This window comes from Coloeus monedula (assembly GCF_965178545.1).
Source record: "Coloeus monedula genome assembly, chromosome: 2".
Taxonomy (NCBI): domain Eukaryota; kingdom Metazoa; phylum Chordata; class Aves; order Passeriformes; family Corvidae; genus Coloeus; species Coloeus monedula.
The window spans coordinates 38,971,387-38,996,411 of NC_138782.1; the positions used below are offsets into that span (position 1 = coordinate 38,971,387).

The 25,025-nt window shown below is 44.5% G+C and overlaps 1 protein-coding gene across 1 annotated transcript in view; it reads left to right on the forward strand.

The window, feature by feature from the left end:
- VIT (vitrin) overlaps positions 1-25,025 on the forward strand; it is a gene marked incomplete at both ends in the record, with an annotated part of 34,844 nt that extends 9,819 nt beyond the window's left edge. The window contains 13 exons of the mRNA XM_082302665.1: positions 2,628-2,708; positions 4,460-4,660; positions 5,149-5,199; positions 9,917-9,955; positions 10,057-10,113; positions 10,721-10,783; positions 13,555-13,602; positions 17,996-18,058; positions 20,752-20,899; positions 21,094-21,197; positions 21,698-21,924; positions 23,970-24,483; positions 24,847-25,025. Coding sequence (XP_082158791.1) covers positions 2,628-2,708; positions 4,460-4,660; positions 5,149-5,199; positions 9,917-9,955; positions 10,057-10,113; positions 10,721-10,783; positions 13,555-13,602; positions 17,996-18,058; positions 20,752-20,899; positions 21,094-21,197; positions 21,698-21,924; positions 23,970-24,483; positions 24,847-25,025 — 1,775 coding nt within the window. The remainder of the gene's footprint in view (positions 1-2,627; positions 2,709-4,459; positions 4,661-5,148; positions 5,200-9,916; positions 9,956-10,056; positions 10,114-10,720; positions 10,784-13,554; positions 13,603-17,995; positions 18,059-20,751; positions 20,900-21,093; positions 21,198-21,697; positions 21,925-23,969; positions 24,484-24,846) is intronic.

Below are 25,025 nucleotides of genomic sequence, written 5' to 3' on the forward strand. Positions count from 1 at the left end.
TTTCCCTGGGGGTGCAAACAAAAAGAAAATCAACGTCCCATACTACAGTGCACTTCCCTTACACAGTCCTTTTGCTGATTGCTGAGCCTGAGCCTTCCTGAGCATATCCACTGTGAGCTGTGGTTTAAGGAAATGTGCTGTATCTTCTCCATTAACTCAAATGCCTGGCATTGGGTGCATTCATTCAAGGCCACAGAGAGGTTACTTGGAGACTACTCTTCTCCTGTACATTACTGTTGGGTCCTTCAAGAAAAATACAGACCCCTTTCATCACAGAATCATAGAATCATTGAGTTCAGAAAAGGTCATCGTGTACAATCCAGCGCTGCCAAGTCCATCATAACCCTGTCCTTAAGTGCCACATCTACATGTCTTTCAAATATTCCCAGGGATGGTAACACCATCACTTCCCTGGACAGCCTGTTCCAATGCTTGACAACACTTTCCATGAAGAAATTCTCCCTAATATCCAATCTAAACCTCCCTTGGAGCAATTTCCTTGGAGACCATTTCCTCTTGACTGACCCCCACCTCACTACAAACTCCTTTCAGATACTTGTAGAGAACCATTAAGTCCCCTCTGAGCCTTAGGGGTTTTCCCTAGGATAAAACACCTCAGTTCCTTCAGCTGCTCTTCATAAGACTTGTGCTCCAACCCCTTCACCAGCTTCAGTGCCCTCTGTCTTTATATTTTCTCTTGAACAAAGGCAAATTTAAATCTCAAAGCTGTAGTTGTTCGGACTGAATATGCATTGCTCAATTGTATGCCTTTAGTTTGTAATACCTTTGAATTTACAATCAAATAGGTACAGACTTCTGTATTTCTTGACTACATATGCAGAAATTACTTGACCCAAATACTATGCAGTGCTAGAAGGGAGGGCAATACCTTAGGAATCTTGACTTTTTCTGAGAAATGTTTACTAAAATCACAACTCATCATTCCCAAGTGTAGCCACACTTAAAATATGAGCCCAAACATTTCACAGCAGACCAGAGACAATCACAGCCAGGACTGAGCTCATCAGTCTGTAAGCAATAATGTCTTCCACCAGTGCTAAAAGCCACATCATGTAAGAATCAGTGTAGAAATGGGGAGCATCATCAAGTCAGGGTTCTGTCACACAAACAAAATACCAGGAGCCTGTTCCTGCAGCAAACCAAAGACACAAGTCTTCATTTTGTTCTTGAATCAAATAGTGTGAATGAAAATGCCAGGATCCTAACAACAAAGACGTGCATTCATGCAGAGAAAGCCCAGGATTTTCAGAGGAGCAAGAAACTCTTATATCAAACCCAATGACACTGTCTGATTTTGCCCAGCCCTGTCCCACAGGTAGCAAAGATATCTGATGGTCACAATCTATCTTCCCCAAGCCCTACTTGGCCCTGTCAGGCCTCCTTAGATCTGCCACCTCAGCTCAGCCACCTCAGCTGTTCTCTGTTACAAACAGCTTGTCTTTAAGATAAAAATCTCTGTAATACACTTCCAGGGCCATCCTGTGGAAGAGAATTTCCTACTTACTTTTTAAAATAAAAAAACCCAACTTTTTTCTTCTAATTTAAATTACAGAGACCACACTGTTCACTTTGATACTTAAATCCATTATCTGTAGGAGGCAAAGGCCTTTGAGTCCTTTGAGTATTACATTCACTGCTGTCAGATTAACAAAAAAATCCTGCTTCATACCTGATCAGCTGTCAGAGATGCAATTTTAGTCCTCATCCCAGAGATGCCAGAGATTCACAGTGCCTGACATTTCTTTAAATGTTCCTGCTGGTTACAGCGCTTCTCAAATGCTGGGCACAGCAAGAAAAGCCTTCCCAAAATTGTAGCTCTTCACAGCTGCTCAAAACAATTAAAAGACGTTTAGTAAAAACAGTACAAATTTTTAGGAAAACATTAACACTGGAGTAAAATAGTTCAATGCTGCCAAAAGAGGTAGAGAATAAAAAAAAAAAAAAAAAGGAAGATGAAAATCATCCAGTACTCAGCCAGATAAAAAAGTAGAAGCAGGTTTTTTTGTGAGGTAGCAGTAAATAATATAAGTAATAAGTATTCCAAGTATGTTGATATCTCTGGGTCTTAGAAATAAAAAAAGAACCAAAAAATCCCCCTTTTCCTTCTAAGCCAGTCTATGGCATTCAGGACTTGGCCCCATAATGATCTCAAAATGTCAGGCAAGAAAGAAATACACCTGAAAATGAATTAGTGACTGAAATATTGCACATTAGCTAGTATTTCCCAAACAGCGTACACACATCATGACCCTGGTTCTCAGAACATGCTACTACTCAGAGGAAAAAATACAATGCACTAAATCTTATGAGTATTGGCTTACTAGTGGCAAACTCCAATACTTCTAGCTCACTTCAGAAATTCTATTGGTACTGACAGGAGCTTTCAGGCTGTAAAAATGCCTAAATTTGGCACAAAAGATAGGGGGTGACTACTCTCTAGCTGTCGCTTTTTCTCAGTAGGTGATAAAGCTCTGATTGGACTGACTGACCCACCTAATGGCATGTGATGGGATGCCTTCCTTTGGGGACTGAAAATCTCTAAATGGGAGACTTGAAACTATTTTCTTACAGAGCTGCCTTTTCTAATGTGCTCAATTTTGCTTCAGAGCCTAAAAAGCCAGAGCAAGACCTAAAAGGTATGAAGAGTACAGACACCGCTAACACATCAGAAAAAGCATTGGAACAAGGTAAGGGTTGGAGATCTTGATGCTCTTTACAGGAGCCAACCCACCTAATCTGCCAGCAGGTGCTTACGGGAAGAATTCTGACACTGGTTACACAGACAGCTTTACCTCCCCCATCCAACCTCCTCCCCACAGCCCCTTTCCCACCAAACCAACCTGCAATGGTACTTGAAGGACTTCTGCCAATTCAGAGAAGAGGGCACCCACAGAGTTTAATCTCTGCTTGTGCTTTGGGTGAGTTCAGGTTTTGTGAACTTGAAAATCTTGCATTATGGTTCTTGGCAATCTCATATGCAGGGCACATGCCCTGCAAATCCTTTGAAGATACTGTGAAAGAGATGGGTACCCTGCCCGCAGGAGCACTGGGAAGAGCTACCCCTTGAGAGCCCTCATCTTGTATTAAAGAATCCATGAGAAACCCAACCAGCATGCACCAAGGCAACAGCTTTTCTGTGCTCTTACTATGCTGCTTCCTCAGGTTTTCTGCTAATACTGTTAGCTTCCAGCTTCCTTGCTCCTCACAGACTGGGGTATAAAGCTGGCCAACATGTCTGTTTCCTACTCCAGCAGCACAGGATAACAGGGGAAGACTCACTGTGCCCTCTGGTTTTTTTCTTTTAGCACAGTTTCATGGAGAGTGTACTGTTCAGCCCAAAAAGAGCCATTCATGCTGATTTTTTCAGCTGAGTTGTTTTGTTTTTCTTCTGAGCCCTCTTTCAGCATTATTCCATTAAAACTGTCTGAGATCTGAGTTTTTCACTGCCTAACATTAGGTGATAATTAATCCACCAGACAGTTTCACAATGGTGCCTTCCAAAAGGAGAACATCCAGAAATAGCAATAAAATACAAGCTTGTGTCGTGCAGCACACCATTCCCTTTCAATGTAGACAGTGTGTCAGGCCATCCCTAGGGCTATGGGCAGGGAGGAAAGAATGAGACCCAGGTTAACACGGAAGGTATTTTAGGGCAGGTTTTTTGTAGCTAGATAGAGAAGATAACAGTGAAGAACCTTTTTTGAGACAATGACTTGGAAGAACCTAAGCATGTTGACAGTTCTTTGTACGGCTATTTAGGATGCGTATTTTGCGATTAGAATTGTCACTGTTCTCACAACAGATGATACATTTTAAAAGTAGTAGCAACTGTGAGATGAGTCAAACTTAGATGAGATTGGCACCTTCCAGGTGGCGCTCTCCCCCACTCCCCTCAGCCAAAGCCCTAACGCTCCCTGCTCTGGCTCTGACCCACTCCCCCAAATCACCTTTATCTGAAAGCTTTCTTTCTGTCAAAAACATTTCATTGCTGCAATTTTATTCTGGTCTATGACTCAGATTGGCCATCTTTACTACCAGATGCCAGCTGATTTCCATTTATATGGACCTTCTAAGTGCTTAATTACACTGAGAAAAGATGACGCCAAAACAGAAACCGCAACTGGCTTGTTGAACCATTTCATAGGTCTGAGACATCTGTCAGTTTGATGAGTGTTCCTGGCCAAAGCAGAAAAGTGTAGGGCAAACATTAATGCCTCAACAGGCTGTTGTGAGCACCCTCTGAGAGCAGAGCGTCACACAGGCACCTGCACTACACACCCCCACAGCAATGAAGGCACTAATGGCTCCACAGATGAGGATGCTTGTAGGTATCCTGAAGAGAATGCCAATTTCTGGGTTGCTTTAAACACTGAGTGCTGCTACTGCTTCCATACCTGTCACACATCCAGCCACAGTGACAGTGTCAATGTTCCTACAGGGGACACAGTCCGCAAAGAGAATCAGACAACTCCAGTGCCGACTCCAGCCACACAAATGGCCACCACAACCCCCACGCCAACGACCACGACAACAGATCCTTCCACCACAATGCCACAGCCAACCACGACACCTGCAGCAACCAGAACCACAGCAGCTGCAGCCAAGACTAGACCTGGACTGCACAGGGTCAGAGATATGGGTCAGTAGCGTGGATGTTTGCATTGCTTTCCTCTGGACTGACAGCTTTCCTAAAATTTAAGGAACGAGACATACAGCTGGATATACCATGACTCAGAGGATCATGAGTTCGGTAATTCAGTATAGAAATACTAGGAGTGGAAAAAATATCTAAGTCCAGCAAACTAATTAATGTGAGAGTAAGCTCTCCATCACCAAATGCTGTGATGATTTTCAGGTATAGAAGTCAATAAGTTCTTTGATTCTCATGTCTAGACTGAGAGTTCAACACATAGGTGAAGACTCATTTTAGATTACTTTTGTGATAACTTTCAATAGATTAATGTTGTAATATATTTTTTGTAACAGCTTTTGAATTTTAAAAATTAAATTCTCATATATTTTTTGCACACCTGATTTTCCCTAATCTTTCCTTCTTCATTTATTATTAGACATTAGCATTGTGGGGTTTTGCTTCAATAGCTGAAAATTAAAATCTCTTATTTTTAGGTTCTAGCAGTGTCCACCCAGCGTATGCATCTGTAGTAGCTGCAGCAGCAAGTAAGTATGGTGAAGTAAGTATGCCACAAGGCATGCAGCACAGTGTATTTTAGGGCAGAAATGATTCAATAACCTTTCAAGCCTCAGCAAACTCAATGTCTAAATCCAAGCCTGGATTTAAACTGAAAACCAGACGCATGGCCTGAATGTCAAAGATGCTGATCACCCACAGTTCTGAGGAAGCCTTTCTAGTGAGTATCTGCCCATTTCAGCAGTGACAAAAGCTGGGTTTTGCAAAACTTGAGACAAAGATTTTGCTGTTTGAATCATGTTTTCCTATTACTTCCTTCTGTCATACTCTTTCGAAGGGAGACTTGATTTAGTTGTAAAATACACAATGCAGAGGGCTGCACAGCCATCTAAGCTTAGGGCTGAAAGCTCTGAAATGCTGACATACGTTAAACCACTCTTCTCTCAAAAACCTCCGGCTGTGGTTCTGAGCCTGGCATACATGTGATGTTATTCCTGGCTTGCCACTTGCTATTGACAGCAGAATGGCGGCTGCTCAGAGCTCTGCATCTCAGTCCAGGAGTCTGCTCCCAATCCAGCCCGCAGCCTGCAATACAAGTATATAGAGGTGTTTTCCCATACAGTGCGCAATTGCTCAGCTGTGCAGTCAAGAAAAGGAGAATATTTTCAACTGTTTGAAAGGTTCTGAGCATTGGGATATGATTGCTTTTGAGTGAAAAGGCAGCTGGGCCATCATTAGGATTCATGCTCCATAGCTATTTCTGAGTGCTTTCAATTCAGCTTTGCTCTCACATACATTGCTGCAGTCATTCCCACTGCCAAGTAGTTCAGAGCCAAGAACATAGCAGGGCAAGTATCTTTTGAGTAATTCAGGTCTTGAAGGGAAGCATAATTAAGTCAAATTTAGTTGTGAGTGCAAAATAAAGGCAGGGGCTGGAGGGGTTAATCTTATCAAGTCAAATGTGCAGGTAGGTATGTGCATGGCAGGGTTTACAGAAGTGACCACACAATTCAAAGGGGTTTAAATTCTGTGGGAATCTGCATCATTCAGTACCTAATGTGCCTGTAAACTTGGTTCTGCTTGTTGCTTTCTTTCCTATTTCCTATTCCCACAGGCTGAGCACAGAGGAGGCCCTCCCTGTCTTTACTAGCAATTAGGAAAACTTGAGTTTCCCCAGCCAGGAGGAGATGCATGTTGAGAGTAAAGTTTTGGCAACGCTGAAATCAGTGGGAAGGTTGTATTTGTCCTTAATAAGACAAATCATTTAGTCAAAAAATTGAAAAAAAACCCCAAACAAAACGAAAAACCAACCAATGATCCCAAACCAAAAAAAAAACTCTCAAATTTTCCAATTCTTTCAGTGGTCACTTGATTGTAATTTGGATCCATCTTTCTTCACAATTTTCTTTACTGAAGTTCTGAGCAAAAATTAATTCCCAAAATATTAAAGTGATCAGAGCTAAGAATATGGTTTTTTGAGCTGGAGTGGTGGAGACCACTTCTGATTTCACAGACTTCCTTTCTAGGACTACATCCAGCGTGTCTGTACCTGATATCTGGCTTCCTGAATTCTCCTGACCTCTTCTTGATTCTGAAAGAGCTGGATAAAGAAAAAAATACAGAAAGTACAAATACAGATATGATGTGATGACCATACATAAAGTAGTTTATCAGTTTTCTCTGTCTGAGGGGTGTTTAGGATCCCTGCTATTATTCAGGCCAGAGTTTCTGATGATGCTGTTGGTCTTAACCAGAGTTTGGCTTGACAGAATCAAATGTCTCCTGTCCATCTTGGCTCACAGAGATCCACAGATCTACCTCTCACTGTGCATTGGTAGTTTGCCTGCAAAAGACACCTCAAAAGTAAATATCTATGAAGCAGAGCACAGTCAGAATGAACATACCGTTTCCATTTCCAGACACTGGTACTGGGAATAGCTCACAAGAGCAAAAAGGAAAGCAAGACTTGCAGATTAGAGCATAAGAGCAGGGGCAAAACTCCTGACCTAGTTCTTGCTATTCTTTCCCCTTTATCTTCTGTTTGTCAAAGACAGAGTAACAGGAAAAATAATGGCAACTTTGCCCCATTGCAGGACCCCTGCTTCAAAGACTTGATGTGGCAAAATTTCTAAATGAAAAAACACTGATGTGACTAGTGTGCCATATGACAATAGTTCCTACCTGCCCTACTAGGGCTTCTGCTTCTGTCCAACAGCAGTTAGTCCAGCACACTCCCAAGGGCCACAAGCTCACTTGTTCTCTCCCATCCCAGCTCTTCAAGTAATCCTTTCTTGCCCAGCAGCTTGGACCCTAGATGAGGACTGGGACCAAATTCAGTGCTTCTGTGAACACTGTGGTCGTAAGTCGTGTCATGACCCTTGGTGCCATGCTGAAGCACTGAGCTGGCAACCAAGCATCAGGCAGCGATTGTCTGGGCATCCTCAGGTGAGGAACTTTCCTGCCCTCTGTGTCTAGATGGGTTCAATGGTTGCATCTCTTTTCAGACAGGGACTCTAAGGTGGGCACTGCCTACCACGGTACACTACACAGCTTCCATCCACAGCTGTGACTTAAAAGGGTAGTAAACAGAAAAGTATTGAAAAGACATGAGACAAGAGTAGTGTAAGTGCTAGAGAGGGCATTGAAAGCTCTTCTCCAGCAGGAAGACCAGCAGGGCTCATGCCTTCCAGAAGCACTGGACAAACATTCCATCCTGGCACCAGGGAGAACAGCTGGCGTTTGGTTTTGAATGCTGCCTTTCTCCCCAAGTTCTCCCTGACTACTTAACCTGTCAAGGGTGCTGGCCAAGTTGCAGATGGGCAGGCATGTTTTGTGCACAGAGTAGCTGCTTTTCTCTTCAAATCAGTTCTCATTACTTACAAGGTTCACTCTAAACTGCATGTAAACTGCTGTTCCCATCCTTTCCAGCCTCCATGCCTCCCTGCTCACCTCAGCACATGCTCCCAACCAAGATTTCTCAGCTCCACTCCTTTGATTTTTGACCTGGTTCTTGGGATTTGCCTGGTGACTGTCCATCCCCAGTTTGTTACAGACTTCTCCTAGCCTGGTTGGCCTCCAGCTTGCACAGAGCTCTGTTCCAATGAACACATATTCACATGTCACAGCCTCCCTGGCATCTCAGATTTGAAGGAAGAACAAGCCTTGCAACCTGGAAGAGCAATTCCAACCTTTCTTCCTCTACCACCACCATGTTTGTCCTAGCCAACAAAAGCATGGCAGAAACCAGCTTATTGCAGGGATAGGGGTAATGTGCCATTGGGAGGTACAGCAGGAGGGAGCAGCCCCACAGCCCAGCACAGTCAAAAGGTGCATAGAGAGAAATCCACATTGCTAACATTCAATTAAAATTTAAAAGTGGCATAAAATACTTGGATACTGAGGTAATCTCTCTTTTACCCTCTTGTACTCTGTTTCTACTGACCTTGTAAAGAGTCTTAGATACACATTGGGGCTCAGTCATGGCAAACATGAAACAAGGGGAGCTCTGAGACTCAGAGTTAATTTTTACCACCACTTTGGCACATACTGATCTCCTGTGTGTAAAGCCTGCCCTGCACAATCCCATGCAACACTGACTGCTGCACACACAGATTTTTCCCTCTGAAATCTGAATACTCAGCCTGGTATATCTGTGGTCCATCTGGAGCCTTACAAGCTTAGAGTTTAAAAGCCTTGCCAGTTTTGGCAGATGAGCCTGTTACTCCCATAAACAGGATCTCTTTGGCATCTGGAGTTTACAAGGTCTCTCAGAACAGCTCCTAGAAATCCCATCAAAGGGCTTCTAGAGGCCTGGAAGGTTCAAGTTTGGGTCAAACACAAGCTACTTACTGTCACCTAATTTTGCAATGTCAAGTTCCCAAGGAGCAGCCATTCCTGTTTTCTGAGACAACCCTTCAAAATGGTCTCATTGATGACATCTATTGATAAAATAACCTCCTGGGCCCCTGTCCAGTGTTCACAGAGCCAGCTAGAACATTCCCACTGATTTCACCGGGCTTTCGAATTAATGTTTCTGGGAAAACTAATGAATAAAGGCTTGTTATAGGATAAGTTTGTTAACAGGCTTCTTAAGAATAATTAATGAAATGAAAGGCATGATTAAAGACATGGTTTCCATCTGCAAATGCTTTGAGCCTTTAGTATTTTTGAACAATGGGAATTTAATAACCCAATCACCTTAAAAAAAGCCTTTCATGTAGAAGACATGTCAGACACATGAATTCTCTCACATTATTTTTCCATTTTCTCATCACTTACAGTCTGCCTGCTTGCTCATATCCACTTAATCCCTGCAGAAAGGGTAGTATCTGGTCTGGGGGGTTGTTTTGGGGTTGGGGTTAAAACCTTCCTCACACAACCAGGACAATTGGATGGTACTGAAATAAACACAGATCATCAATGTCAGTGAGAGAAAAAAAATTACAAGGGAAAGCAAACCACAGAAGTAACTGCAGATCTTTCAAATGCAGACCAGAGACCTTTATAAGTAACATCCATAACTGAAAGGAACATTAACAAGGCTAATCTGTATGACAGAGCAAGACAATCCTTTTTTAAGCAGGCTCAAAATATACAGTTAACATCTGAGAAAGTCTGTTAATGACAGCTTTATATATGAACCATTAACTCTGACAGCTAAAGTGAGACTACGTGAAAAAGCTAGGTAGGAGCAGTCCTGAACCAAACATGGTATAAATCACAATTTCCATTTTGATGTCTACTTAGGACAGGTTCAGGCTGCACAAGGAAGAGGACAGAATACAGGTATGTTTTAAATTAACAACAACCAGTAGATTTGTACTGCTCAAATACTAGAAAATCTTGTGTTTAAGTTCCATGTGCTAACCAATACAATATTTTCAAAGCATTCAGGGGCACTTCCACCTCTGCAAGTAACAGCAATATTTTACGACACAATACAGGTAAAGGCATTACAATCCTCCTTTATTTCCTCCCCACAGATATTTCTACCTCTTACATCTACCGTGTCATGCAGTAATGCACTGTTTCTCCCTCCTAACCATGTTCATAGCAGGATGCAGTGAGAGAAGATATCACAGTGGTCATTGCGTGACAATAGTGTAATTTTTACAGAGAAAAGTAAACAAGATTGATTAAACATGGAATTGTTCTCAAAACAGTAGTCCAAAATCATTTATAGAGGTCTTGTATAACATTTGTTGTTGCAAAATGAGAGGCGAACGTTGTGTCTGTGGAAGTTGGCAGGACTGTGGTCTGACCCAGTTCACAGGCCCTAAGCACAGTCAGCATCCCAGGATGTTCCAGTGCACCAGATAATAGCTTCCCTGTGCAGCACCTGCTAACATTTAAACTCTTTTGCCAGCCTCTTTCAGTCCTTTTTCTTTTATTATTAATTCATAGTTTCCATCTTCCTGTTTTGTGTGGTTTGAAAATGTGCAGAAAGACAATTTGGGGCCACTGCATCCCTTGTGATGACGCTTCTGTCTTCTTGCCCACTGGCATCCACTGGTATCTACTTAACTCTTGCTTCTTTGTTGGATCATGCAGGTGTTCAGCGCCAAGAGCCTGTTGCCACCTTCCAGAGGGCTGCCAGCTCTCCAGCCCACCTGGGTGAGCAAGACTGCTAGCAGCAAATTTTCCACTCTCTTTCATAGTTTCAGCAACCCCAAACTAGCCCTTGTACTGCACATTGTTTTCCTGCATCCTGGAGGAGGAGCAGGGCAAGATTCATGCACAGAATGCCAACTAGCAGCTTCCTGAAAGGGAAAGGCAAAGAAAAGCTCAGTCACTGGTGACCAGTTGTTTCAGACCGTGGGGATCAACATCTACAAAGTGTTTTCAATTTTTCTTTAAAAACACTTTACAAGAAACAAACAAACAGCTCTTGCAGCCTATCAGGTCTTCGATAGAGCTAAATCTTCTGTTCCTGTGGTTCCCAGAAACCTCTAGGCTGACAGTGAAAGTAGAGGTTGCTTTTAATACTGAGGGTAGAAACATCACCTGTACTGTTCTCTCTTCCTGGAAGTGCAATTGATCCTTCCCCAGCAAGCAGCCCAGTCAGCAGGCACTTTGCAAGGCCTCCAACAACTTCCCAGGGGCTCCAGAGCTCCCAGCACACATACCAAACACTAACTCTCCCTTGATGGACAGCAGAGTTTCTCAGAGACAGATTTTGTCTGAGAGCACCCAGGCTGGGGTGAGGGATGGGAGCCGGGGTGGCAGCAAGGCATGCAGGGCTGCACCGAGGCCGCAGGCCCACAAAGCCCCAACAGCAGCAGAGCAGCTCCAGTGGGGGTTCCCAGGATGACCCGACAGCCCAGGCTGCCAGGCACGTCCCCAGCAATGAGGCAGGGCACTAGGTAAGCGAGGCAAGGTCTGGGTCAAGATAGCAAGGCACAGGACTAGGTCTAGGGTGTGCACCTCTGTGCTGTCCCACGGAGGCTTCCCACAGCCCTTTCTCACACACAGCCCTGGCCAAGGCAAGTGCTGTTCTGTCCTAGTGCTGACCTCTGGCATGGGCAACCAAACCCACTGGGGAGGGAGAGACTCCAGCAGATGAAGGTGTCCCTGGGCCCTGAGGGCTTTGGTGAGAACTGGGAATCACAGGAGGAGTACTGTAGCAGGAAGAGCCAAGTGGTCATTCACACTGAGGTTAGAGGATGTTATTATGCAGTAGGTATTTCCAGATAATTCCAGCCAAGTAATTCAACCCAGCAATCTCCCAGTCAAAATGTCAATTTGTCATTGATCTAGTTGCAGCATATTTAAAATGCACTTGTCCAAAGACATACTCCATTCCTTCACTTTTCAACTCCTCCTCATTTCAATCTCCTTCTCTTCCTTCTGTTTTCCATCTATGTTTGTCTTTCTCCTACTTTTTTGTCCATACCAAAGGATGTACTGGCTAATTCTCAGGCTAGCCAAATCTTTGTCAGAAAAACAGAAGAATACTGCTGAGTCTTACTTAAATCAAAGTCAGTGTTTGACCCCACCTAATTGCTCAGGCACCTCAAGGTCACCCTAAAGTGATTACAAAGCACACATTTCCCATAACAAATTATTCTCTTTTCTTCATCACAGAACAAGAAGGAAAAGAAATACAAACACATAGTTGCTGTAATCCTAATAAGTCCTGATCCTTTTTTCAGTCCAGAATGTGGCAGCTCAGATGTGTTGCTTTCAAGCAGCAAATTTTTCTAACAATCAAAGGAAAATTCCTGAGTAAGTCCTTGCTTTTTTGGAAAGGCAGGTTGTTCTTCTTGATCCCACCAAGTGTGTGCAAACAGCAGCGATCAGTTCTGAGGGTTTGGCTGTGATGTCAAGGAACTTCCTCTCATCGGCTCAGGTTACCAAAAGAGTGTGCTGGGAAAACACCTGCCCCAACACACCAGTTACTTGTGCAATGCACATTAACTCTTGGAATCCCATACTCACTTAGCTTTCAAGCATGTTTTTCAAGGCAATTTTACTGAAGAGTTTTGGTGGTGGTGTTTTTCTTTTTTTTAAAGAGACCAGTGTTGGAGTATTTTAAAAATCAATCCTTTTTTCCTATGGGCATCTACAAATGAGCAAGAAAAAGCCCTAGCTATAAAAATAGTAATTTCACTTTCAGATATGCATTTCATTGACAGCTTTCTTCATTATATGTCTAGGACTACATGCAAAAAATAGAGCTTTTGCCTGGACTAACAGGTCACTCAAAAAGCTGTATATTTTGCATATTTGCAGCCAGCTATCCCACCAGCTCTGTGCACCTATTGGGTCTTCGATAGAGCTAAGTCTGCTACTCCTGGGATTCCCCAGAACTGTTTCTGTCCTAGTCAGCTGCAAGGGCATTCATCTGGCTGCAATCCAGAGCAAAGCATCACTTTTTGGGAACATCTTTCAGCAGGTTCCAAAAACAAAGACATTTTGGGCTTTATTTATAAGGGCAGCAATTTTGATGAAGTTATCCATGCCTAATAAGTGGCAAGCAATTTTTAGACAACTTCTTTGTGTTTGGATGGGCTGAGGGGATAGAGAAATCTGTAGGTGAGAGGTACTTGCAGATTTTCAGTGAAAAACAACCTAAACCAAACAAAAGCATACTGAGGTCAGTGCCTCAGTACCAATGCAATTTAGAGGAACAAGACCAAAACAGATCCAAAGAGGTTATTTAAAACCTTTAAAATTGTTAGTGCTCTGAGGGCAGTGATACAAGGCTCTTAATTATGGCTTGAAATGTGCACATAAAGGTTCCCAGGTTTACTGATTTTCTCAGCTCCTAAGTTGTTCATGTAAGTTATTGTCTGAACTGACCTTTCTAAATTGAGTCAGAACTTTGTAATCTAGTATTTTCACTATTACCAGTAATAGTACTTTTTCTCTTTCATGTGTGAAAGCAATGGAAACAGACTCATGGAAACCTGGACTGAGCCTTTTTGACACAGGTAAATATTAAAGCATCTAGTAACTAGTCTGGGAATAATTGGTTTCTATCACACATGGGAAAAGCTAAATCTATTTATTCGTCAAGCCCATGACACTGGTGATAACAATCTCCTTTTAAGAAGTAATTGCACCATTTAAAATTATAAATAAGTTATGTTGTTTACATCTTAGTAGATTATTCTGCGCTTTCATCAGTCTTGAGTTCCTGCTTAAAGCAGGAGCAGAAGACATGAGCTCTGGAAAGAGTTGGCAGCTACACTACAGAAAGGGGTTCTAGCTACTGAAATCCATTTGTAAATGAGAAGGTATTTTGGGAATGCCACAGCTGAGATCACAGTTTAGAGCTGCAATCAGTGAAGAACATGACAGATTATTCTGATGCCAGTGTACTTAGGGGAGACATTCAGATATGAAAAGGGGGGTTTAAGTCAAATGCAAAGAATAATTAACATCATTGAAATTTTCAGACATTTTAGCCTTAAAAACTGACAATATGGAGATAAGACTATTTTTATGAGTACTGATGAAGTACAAGACCAAGGATTGTGCAACCCTTATTCAGGAGCTATTCCCAACTGCAAATTCTACATGTTTAACAGCTCCCCTTCCTTGGGAACATTAAAAGCAGACTACGTAAGATACAGACCAATTCATGACCTGGTGTTCTCCCTCTTACGAGGGGCCTGTATCCAATGTAAGAGGTCTTCCCCACCACCAGTTTTGTTGCTGGAGAGGGCTGTGCTGGTGGCCCTTGTAAAGACTATTCCCTTGAACACTCTTCTTACTTCAAAGCCATTAGTGTGCTTATTCAGGAAAAGCTACCGCATGAGGGCCACGGTGCAGAGGGATATTTTGAGGCAGAAAACAACAGATTGCATTAAATGCAATGAAAGACTGGGCATGGGGGATGTTGTATTAATAGTTTCTCAGCAACTGAAGGGCCAGCACAGACTAGTGTGATAAAGTCTGATGAATTCAGGTTGTCACTTCAAAGGAGTAGTTTCTGGCGTGGATGTAGTCGCTGCTGTCTTACTTAAATGAATGGGAAGTTTAATCAGTGTGGACAGCTGTAACAATCAGTGAAGGGAACTTTAATTAGCACAGCGTAGACTGCCCATGCAGTGAGTTGAAATTCCCATGGCAATACCAACATTAAATTGGACTGGCAGAACAGTGAGGCCCATGGAGACTGACCACCTTCCCAATTAGGTGGGGAAGAGTATTTGGTGGGTGACCTTATTGTTCTACTAAGCACAAATCAGCCAGCTGACCCACAACCTTCAAGAACTGATAATTGCACTGGCAAATAAAAATGAGAAATGCTGCACTGCCTACACTTGAGTTTTTACCACAGTGATAAAGCTAATGTCAGCTGTATGCCTGGGAAAAGAATATGGATTTTATAGGATGCAGATGAATGCATGAGGCAAATAGCTAACTATGAATTATCTTTCATATACAATTTAGTTGCTAAAATGGATGGCACACGTTAATTTCTAATTTCACTACTGTGTTAAATCCACCTACTTTCTGTTCTGCAAATAAGGCAACGTGGGGGGGGACCGCACATATGGGACACCAAGCTGGCACATGTGAGGTATGTGTGTGCAGGCAGCAGGATGAAGCGTGGCTTTGGTCTGTTGCTGTGGAACTATTATGTGCCTGTGTATTTAAAGCCTGTACTGGAATATACACAGCCAGGACGGCAGGTTGGTGACTATTTCAGGTTTTAAAGAAAAAAACCCAATCATTGTCATCTATGTGGTTGACAAAAAGAGGCTATGCATTGCCAAGTCATGTTGCCTTTAACTTCCACATCAGATAAGCTAACCATAAACCTGCACATGCTTTACCTTCCTTCAAAGGCAGGTTTGGTCCCTGTCAGCAAGACTTTCAGGCCTGAGAGAGGTCAAAAATGTTTCCTGCAGCAGATATCACTGGACAGAACTGTTTGGTGTCACCCCTGTTTCACATCATTTTTCCTCAGTCAGGAACAAGTGGTGAGCCTCAGGCAGTGCTGGCCCAGCACCACCACTCTGCCTCTCCCTGGTGGTGTTGCCCCCATCCAAATGAGCTCCCACGGGCAAATACACAACACCAGGTGCACTCTTCCCTGCTCCTTGCCTGGAAGCTCATCCCCAGTGTGCAAGACAAGAGGCACAAGCCAGCAATGTGCTGGACAAAAGCTCCAGCCACGACAGATGAAGCCAGTCAGTGCCTGGCTTGCCAGCCCACTTTTGAATGCATCCAGCCTGCTCTGGCACAAGAGGGCCAGCTCCACTAACTGTGGGAGAGAGGCGTTTCTGTCACAAGAGCCAGTGCCAGGATGGGTGGAGAGCTCCTACTCCCAGTCCAGAAAGTATCCTGTCAAAGTTTGGGCAGGAGCACAGAGGGGCTGCATGCAGGTCTGCAGGCACTGCAGGCACCACATACACAGTGACAAAAAGCAACACCAGCCCTGGGGCTCTCCTAACCTGGCCAGATATAGCAGAGAAATTCTCAAACAAAACACACAAAGCAATCACCAACTCTTGCTGTAAACAAAGTAGGGCAACTCTATGCCCTTTGCCTACTTCACGCAGAGGTGGCCCCATGGGCTCCCATGCAAGGCCAAGCCCAGTGCCCTAGCTAGCTCCACGTCCTGGCTCTAGCAACAGGCAACAGCAGATGCCTGGGGACAAGCAAAGCAGAGCACAATCACTGCTTTGATGCTGCTGTTAGCAGGTCTGTTTAGTCCCTGCAGTAGAAACTTTCTTCACTGGCAGCTGAATTTCAAACTGAGAAGCCAAAGCACCCCTGTCCAGTACAGATGCTGCTGTGTGCTGAAGCCTCCTGGCAGGGATCAGGTACCAATCAGGTCAGCTTTACACCAGGTACTGCATACTCAGACTTAATACAAACATGGCCCCTGACCTAAAACTACGTGCAGCTTTCAGTATGCAGCTAGAAGGACACAAAAAAGGTTGTATTTGACAATTACGAGAGGTGGATTTTAGACTCAACTGGAATAGAAACAGGAATTACAGAGGGGAATGGCACTTCCCTCCATTTTCTTCACAGTACTCTGCATCATTATGGCTTGGTCATTAATACCTTCAGCAACCAGCTTAGGCTGTTACACCTCCCATCATGTTTAGGTGGTGACCTTCCCTGATGTCTCTGTAGATACACTGATACTCTCTCATGCTTACCTTGCTCATGGTTGGCTGCCATGGAGAGACAAACTCTGTGGTACCTAGTAATCTCTCACACTTTTCTTTATAAAGGTCACACTTTCTAAAGTTACCTTTTCAATGTTTATCTGAAGTCTGGAGTCTTTCCTTGACTTATCTGGTGATGCAGATTTAAGGAAGCCTCCCTCCTACTTTTCTTATAAAATCTAACATGCAGTTTACAAAAATAATAAGCTGATCTCCTGTTCTTTAGACCAACAGTTTTCTTGGTGAGTGTTCAGTTTGTAGCTTGTCTGATCATTGCTGTCTCTTCTGAGGATTATCCCAGCTAAATCCTCTTAATCTTGTCATGCTGTACTGAAAAGAAACAGCTCTTTGCCCTTGCTTGGAAGGGAGATGCTGGACTGTAGGAGAGTCTTGCCAGACATTCAAGTCATGAGTGAAGTTCAGCATTTTCAGACCTTCTGATGCCAGCATGATGGCGCCCTGTGAGTCAGTGCCTTTCACAAGGACATCAACTTGTGTTTTCAAGGCTGCTACCACCCAAATACTTCACTTGGGTCCTGAGCTAGAATCCACTAGTGACCCATGAGGCGTTCCCTTGACTTAACTGTAGCTCTCTGTTACCCTGTCTCTTTTGTGTTTTGCAAAATAACCCAGACCTCTGGGGGCACCTGAGGAGCTGTGCTCCCTGGCTTCCCTGGCTGTAATGAGATGGAGTGAGTTGCTGCCTGTGCCTTCCTCTCCAGACACAAAACAACACGATAAATCTGTTGCTCGTCCACTTCAGACGTTGTGCAGCTCATTGTAAAGCACAGTGAGCCACCGTGGTGGCAGTGCTGGTTCTCAGGGGAAAACTGCTGGGAGTCACCATCCCACACCGTGGCCACCAGCCTCTGCTCCTGAGCAGCCCACTACTTGTGCATGATGCTGCCAAACCCTCACAATTAGGGGACTGACTCCCAAAGGCGAGCACCTCAAATTTGGTGCTGACAGAGCTTTTGGTGGCATTCCCAGAAATGTCTCTGCTCTTGCTTTACCCCAGAAATTATGTAGATGAAAAAGGGTAAGCTCCAAGGATGTCCTATCCATCCTCGTTTCCCTCCCACATCAATCCTCAGGCCAGGGGGTCTCTGCAGTGACCCTGTTGCCCGTTTCCTTACAGAGCAAGGGCAGCCACCAAGCACACACTGATAGATCCTTTCCTTTCTCTCTTTAGGCTTCAGTTCAAAGGAAGAATTGAATCCAAAGCCGCTGGAGCCCATCTCCCAGGGGAATCAGAGTATGTATTTCAGAATTAATTTCATAATTAAGCAACATTATTAATTATGTATTGCTAGAATGCATTCAAATCAAATAGCCAAAGTTAAGTTTTCAAGAAAAGCTAAGAAAATCCAGAAACACATTTTTCTTTCTTGCAGAGAAAGAGTAAGCACTCTCCACTGACCCCTCTTATACACATAATTGGTTTTTGCTTCTACAGGGAAGGAAATAACATCCAAAATTTAGCTTACCTGGGCAGGAAGATAGTGGCTGCTCCCCACCACCTCTTCCTGGGCAGTATCAGCTCCATGCTCCCAGGGTGCAGAGCTTCTTCACTCAAGTACTTTGGTGGCAGAGGACAGCAATCCAGTGTGCTGCAACCAGGGTTAGATGAGAGAGCTCTGCTGACCACAGCAGGCTGCCATGGTGATGCTGTGTGCAGGCACCGTTCCCATAGGAGTGGGTTGGAGAGAAGGAAGGAAACCACCTGAGAAAGGGACCTGATACCTGCCACAGCCAGGAGAGAGAGGATGCAGAGGGAGCATCAAGGACCCCTCAAGTTCAGAGAGGAAAATGTAGGTTCCCCTGCCCTGAAAAGGAAATTTTCTACAGCCCTTTATAAAGGTTAACTCATTAATTCATCTTTAGATGAGGCCCAAAGTAGCAGAAGAAAGAGAAAGCAAGTTCTGAGTGGAGAGATGGGGTCACCTGCCACCTCTTCATTAGAAGCCACCCTTCCAACAGTGCCTGGGTCCTCTCTTGCCCATCCTTGGGCAGCTGAGCACTGTCTGGACTCTTTACAGTAACTACTGAACCAAACGTCTATGTATTCCCAGGCACTCCTCTCAATATTTTAAGTATTCTTTTCCCTATCAAAAAAGTGAAATACAGCTGAAACTGATACAGAAATAAGGGAAAGAAGAAGAAAAAGGGAAGGCTCTTCCCTACAGACCCCATTGCACTGCGTGAAAGCAGGGCTCGGTGAAGTGGAGATGCCAGCAAGGACAGACATGTTTCCAGCAGTTAAACTAAAATAAGTCACACCAGAAACAAAATTTTCATCCCGCTGATAACTCTAGGACCATAAAAGCCCTAATTCAGATCTTGCCTCCCTGCAAACCAGAAAGTGCTCACACCTCCCTACAAAGCACTTTTAGTCTGTGCTCTTGCAGTGTCCCTCTCATGTCCCAGCACCGAATCTGAATCCGCCCCAGAAACCGAGTCTGTCTATTAAGTGTATGTAAATCTTTGCCTCCCCAGACCCTGCTGGCTAACAAACTGCCCACTTTCCTCATACAGATCTCATGAAGTAGTTCCCTTTGAAGGACAAGAAATTCAGGAAAACTTGGCTGTTAATTGAGGTATTTGTTGTGGGTTCCCGACCTTGCCTCACGATCTGCTCTGAGCAGACACGGTTCTCAGTCACGCTCCTGTAACTCAGCATTATTAGAATTAGAAAAAAGAGACAGCTATGGGAGAAAAAATTGAAGGTAATGAGATGGGAGGCAGTTGCATAAGCCACTAAGAACAATTGGCGCTTTGTAGCCTTCAGGCTACCTAATGATTAAAACACAGTAGTTTGAACAGTCTGATTGGTAGGAGGCATCATCAGAGGGAAATCAAGAGATGGGGATGACCCAGACACAGGAGGGGGAAGATGTTAATTAGCGCTCTAGTTAAGCCAAATTTTGATCCCACTCCCGGTCGCAGACCAAAGATGAATGTTTCACCACTAAATTCCAGGAACCTGAAAGCAGGCTGACAGGGATGAAGACAGCATTTGCAGAAGCACAAAGATGAGGTTCATCTGTGTAATTAAAGGGAAGAGTTTGTTTGGGTACAGGCATACCTTTTGTAGAACATCACTTTCAGCCCAGAGAGGAAACACACAACAGCATGCTGCTGCTGCTGCACACACGGGTCCAAGGCTACAATGACATGCAAAAGAACAGCCCCCACTCAGACTGAACATCCCAAGCAAAATCATCATCCTTGATGTTAGCTCCAGCCCAGATTGAAACTGATGAACAATTCTCATTCAGAAGTGCAGAGTTGCCAGGATTGTTGTCAGTAATCCTGGATTGCAGTCGCCTTGAAGAGACCCCACGGTGTCCTTCCCCTGAGGCACATCACAGGCATCACACATTTCAGGAACTTCCCTCCCTTCTGAGCAACATTAACACAGTAATTGTTCCTGTTATGTCTATTACATCAATTAAGTCCACAAAAGTGACACCAAGGAAATCCCCTTAGTTTGTGCTCTGCAGGTGGTCAGACCACAAAATCCAAGCACCATGGCTAGTTTTACAAACTCCCATCACCTCTGGCTGCAAATAAAGCACGCTGAGCCCAATCTGTGGCTCTGAGGGCACAGGATATACAAGCCAGCTTGCTCCTGTGGGGCTGACCTCCCTGGCTCCCAAAATGCAGTGCTCCCAGACTGACTCCTGTGAAAAGATTCTTGCCCTTTCATCACACAGCCAAGCTCAGATGTTGTATGGGACAAAATCATGCCAAGGACTGTGTTTACCAGCAAGCAGGACAGACTTGAGCCCCCAGCTGTGACTTGTCCTTGTCAAAGGCTTTTTTTGTAGAGCTTACACAGCAGGACAAGTCACTGGATGCAGACTTTTGAGGCCTTTGCTGCTTGCAAGAAGCACAGCAATCAGAAAGGACTAAAAATATCTTCCGTGTTTCTTTATCTCTCCTCAGATTGCAAGGTTGATTTGTCCTTCCTAATGGATGGGAGCTGGAGCATCGGCAAACGCCGCTTTCAGCTCCAAAAGCGGTTCCTTGGTAACGTGGCTCAAGCCCTTGGCATTGGCAGCGCTGGTCCTCTGATGGGCATTGTTCAGTATGGGTAAGAGTTTCCCAGACATTCCCATTGCCGCAGGGCATTACTGCACACTCTGGCAGCTGTAGCTCTACGGCTGATATGTGCTAAAGGCCTCACTCCAGCTTGCACTCAGGAGCCAGGTAGCACAGACCAGTCCTATGGCTTTTGTGTTGTATGTGAAGCAAAACACTGACATTTGCTCTAATTTCTCCTTTTAGTGATGACCCTTCCACAGAATTTAACTTAAAAACTTATGCCAACTCCAAGGATCTAAGGAATGCCATTGAGAAAATTCAACAAAAAGGAGGACTTTCCAATGTTGGTAGGTGATGGGGCTGCTTGCACATCCTCAGCTCAAGGAGGGCTTCCGAGCCTGGGCTAAAGCAAGCCCACACCTCCTCACAGGACACAGAGGCTGTGACCAAACAGTGCTTAGTGCTAGGGCAGGGCTGGTGAGAGAGCACTGCTCCCACCATGACCTGCATGTGTTGATCAAGGGCACTGCAAATCCATCGCAAGTTGACAGGACATAGCTGTCTCCTTCTGGGCAGCTCCCATCAACACTTTGGGGATACTTGCTGACCCAGCTCATCACCCCCAACCTCTCTGGGGCATAGGGAGGGGGTTCAGTGCAGGAGGGCTCAGGATGCACTGGCACCAGTAGCAGTGGCCTCCCCTCCTGCTCACGCAGCCACAGAAACTGCTTTCCCCAGCTCTCAGCAGCCTCCAACACTTCAGTCAGCTCTCTGCCTACTATTTCATGGGATATTATCAGAGTGCTTCCAGATCCATAACTCCTCCTCAATTCCTTTTCTATTACAGGGAAGGCACTTTCATTTGTTAACAAAAACTTCTTTCTGGATGCTAATGGAAACCGAGGTGGAGCACCCAATGTGGTTGTAGTGATGGTGGATGGGTGGCCGACCGACCGAGTGGAAGAGGCCTCCAGGCTGGCCAGAGAATCAGGGATCAACATCTTCTTTGTCACTGTTGAAGCAGCTGCTCAAAGTGAAAAGCAGAATGTTATTGAACCGAACTTTGTGGACAAGGTACTAAGTGGGCTGAGTCTGACCAGGAGCTTGGCTCTGACTAAATTTTCCAAGCGACTTCATTCAGGCCATTTCCCTTTCCTTCTTACCACTTATGGTTATTTCTTTTCCTTCTTGTACATACTGTCTTGAGTTTTTCTGTACAAAAACCAGGCAGTCATGCTGAGGTCAGAAAGCGGATGAAGTCAGTAAAGTTCTGGTTTGAGGTACATCATCAAGCAAATGGCTTTTGACTGACTAAACCCGGGCACACACCTGCAGTTGTACTGAGATGCACGGTTTTCCAAATACACAGCAGCGTGACAAAGTACAATTGCAGCCTGAGCAATTTGGGATGGTTTTTTCCACAAACCTCCTGCTGTGAATCTCCCACTAGGGGAAGGATGAGGAGCCCTGTCAACCTAATGTCAATGTTGCATTTACAAACAGGTCCCACACAAGCAAAGGGTGGCACAGTCCCAACACAGGCACAGTCTAGTTTTTCAGCTATACTGGATAACTTAAACATCCTCTTTCCACTGTGGATGAAGGTTATTTTTCAGTAATTTGTTTCTGCTGCTATGGACTTCATGGTAGCTCTTGGAAAAAGGATAAATCCCTGCCATGTACAGCAAAAAAAAAAGAGAATGTGAGCCTTGATTGATTTGTATTTGGCACCAACAGTAGCTGTCTGATCAACAGTGCTTCAGGACAAGCTGGCACCCAGTTAGGGCAGGAGATATCTACCAAGTGGAAAACCAGGCTGGGCTTAGGAAACAGGGCTGAATTATCTGGTATTTTCAGAAAACAGATTCCCGTCTGAGCTGGGTTGCTCTGCCATGAAATAATCTCCCGTGAGTTTCAGAGCTGCTCCAAAGAGCTGCACTGTCTCTGGTCAGCATGTAATTGGATTGTAGTCTCATTTGCATTTAGTGTTTTTAAAAGAGCAAAGCTACAGCGAGCCTCTGCAAACATGCCAGAGACACAGCAGGAGTGAGAGTAGAGTGGGCTCAGAACAGGAAGGTAAGGAGGGAATGGTGACTTGATACTGCTGCATTGTAACACTAAAATAGAAGTAAGAAGAACAAATGAGAGCAGGACACCGTGAGGAGCCCAGACTGGAGGGAACTGTAACTCCCTTGGAGCTGTTGGGCTTTATGCAAGTCAAGACCAGTGCCTCGGTCTATTAAAACAGTCAGATACACACACCACCACAAAGCTGACAGATAAAGCCTGGCTTAACAAAATATTCTCACCCACAGAACTGAGGAATTGGTATTTAAAAGGCACTAAAGCCAAAGATGATTTGATCCAGCCTGTTTGCATCACTCCCCTCCTCCACCCCTTGACTTCCCCCATGTCCTCTTGTCCTCTGCTGTGCCAGCCCTACTTCCTGCCCATGCTGACCTGACTCCCAGTAACCCTATAGAAGCCTCCCGTCGATCTGGCCCTTATGAGTATTGACTTATAAAAATTAATTTTATATATAGATATAATTTTTTTTTTTTTTTTTTACTATTTGGCAGAGCAAACACAGTGAGCCTGGGTTTTTCTGTTTAGAAGGGTATGAACCAAGTTTTCCTCAGCTTAAGCCCCAGGTTTCACTTGAAGGTAGTAGGGTTTGCCAGTAGGCAAAACTTTCCTTGCTGTTCTGAATGACGGGAGCTGAAGTTGGCACCTGGCAAACACACAGGCTCCTGCAATGTCCATGGGAGCCACACTAAGAGCAGCTCTGTAATTTGGATGCTTTTCCTGTGAACAATGTAACTCACGTAAAAAACCTTGACAGGTGGCAAACTTGCTTATTACAGTTCTCTCACTACTGTAATATCAGCTCCATCCCACAGCTCTAAAAAAAAAGGCAGGAAAAGCTGTCACATTACACAAGTATCTGTGATGTTATACTGACATCATTTCCCAGGGAAGCAGATGGTGATTGCGGGAGAGGCCATTTCAGACTCCAGCACTGCTCCTTCCAGGAGCCTATATTTACAATTTAACTACATACCCCAGCAGAAACATGCAGACTGAATTTCCATTGCATTTATCCTCATGTTGCCTTGCAGGCAGTGTGCAGGACAAGTGGCTTCTATTCCATCAACGTGCCCAGCTGGTTCAGCCTCCACAAGGTGGTGCAGCCCTTGGTGAAGCGGGTGTGCGACACCGACCGGCTGGCCTGCAGCAAGACGTGCCTCAATTCCGCCGATATCGGCTTCGTGATCGACGGCTCCAGCAGCGTCGGCACCGGCAACTTCCGCACGGTCCTCCAGTTTGTAGCCAACATCAGCAAGGAGTTCGAGATTTCGGATACCGACACGCGCATCGGAGCGGTGCAGTACACCTACGAGCAGAGGCTGGAGTTCAGCTTTGACAAGCACAGCACGAAGCAGGATGTGCTGAACGCTATCAAAAGGATCAGTTACTGGAGTGGCGGCACCAGCACGGGAGCAGCCATTAGCTACGCCTCAGAGCAGCTGTTCAGCAAGTCCAAACCCAACAAAAGGAAGATCATGATTCTCATCACAGATGGCAGGTCTTACGATGATGTCAGCATGCCAGCCATGGCAGCTCACCAAAATGGTAAGGTCTTCTATCACTGCCTGCTCTCCCCTCATGCCTCAGCACTCATCCAGGTCAGATAAATGCAGTTTCCTATGACTCGAAGGCACTGGATGAAACCTTATGAAGGAAGAGTAGTACTTGTCCCTGGGGTCCCACTGAGCTCCAACAAGATCAGCATCTGTTTAATAGCTGAATAAGGAACTTCAGAAAAAAAACTTATAAATCATCACAAATGCAGCTATCTAGGACATCTCAAGGGATTTCCTGTTTTAGCAACACAGGACTTCTTTGGCTTTCTAGTGAAGATAGGTATTGGTCTTAAATAAGATTTAATGCAATGAAAACTTTTATGCTTATTCTAAACTTCAGGTTTCTTTCCAGGAGTCATTGCTTATTCCATTGGAGTTGCTTGGGCAGCCCCAGATGAACTGGAAGCCATTGCATCAGACCCTGCTAAGGAGCATTCCTTCTTTGTGGATGAATTTGACAACCTCTACCGCTATGTTAATCAGCTCATCCAAAATATTTGCACAGAGTTCAATTCCCAGCCACGGAACTGA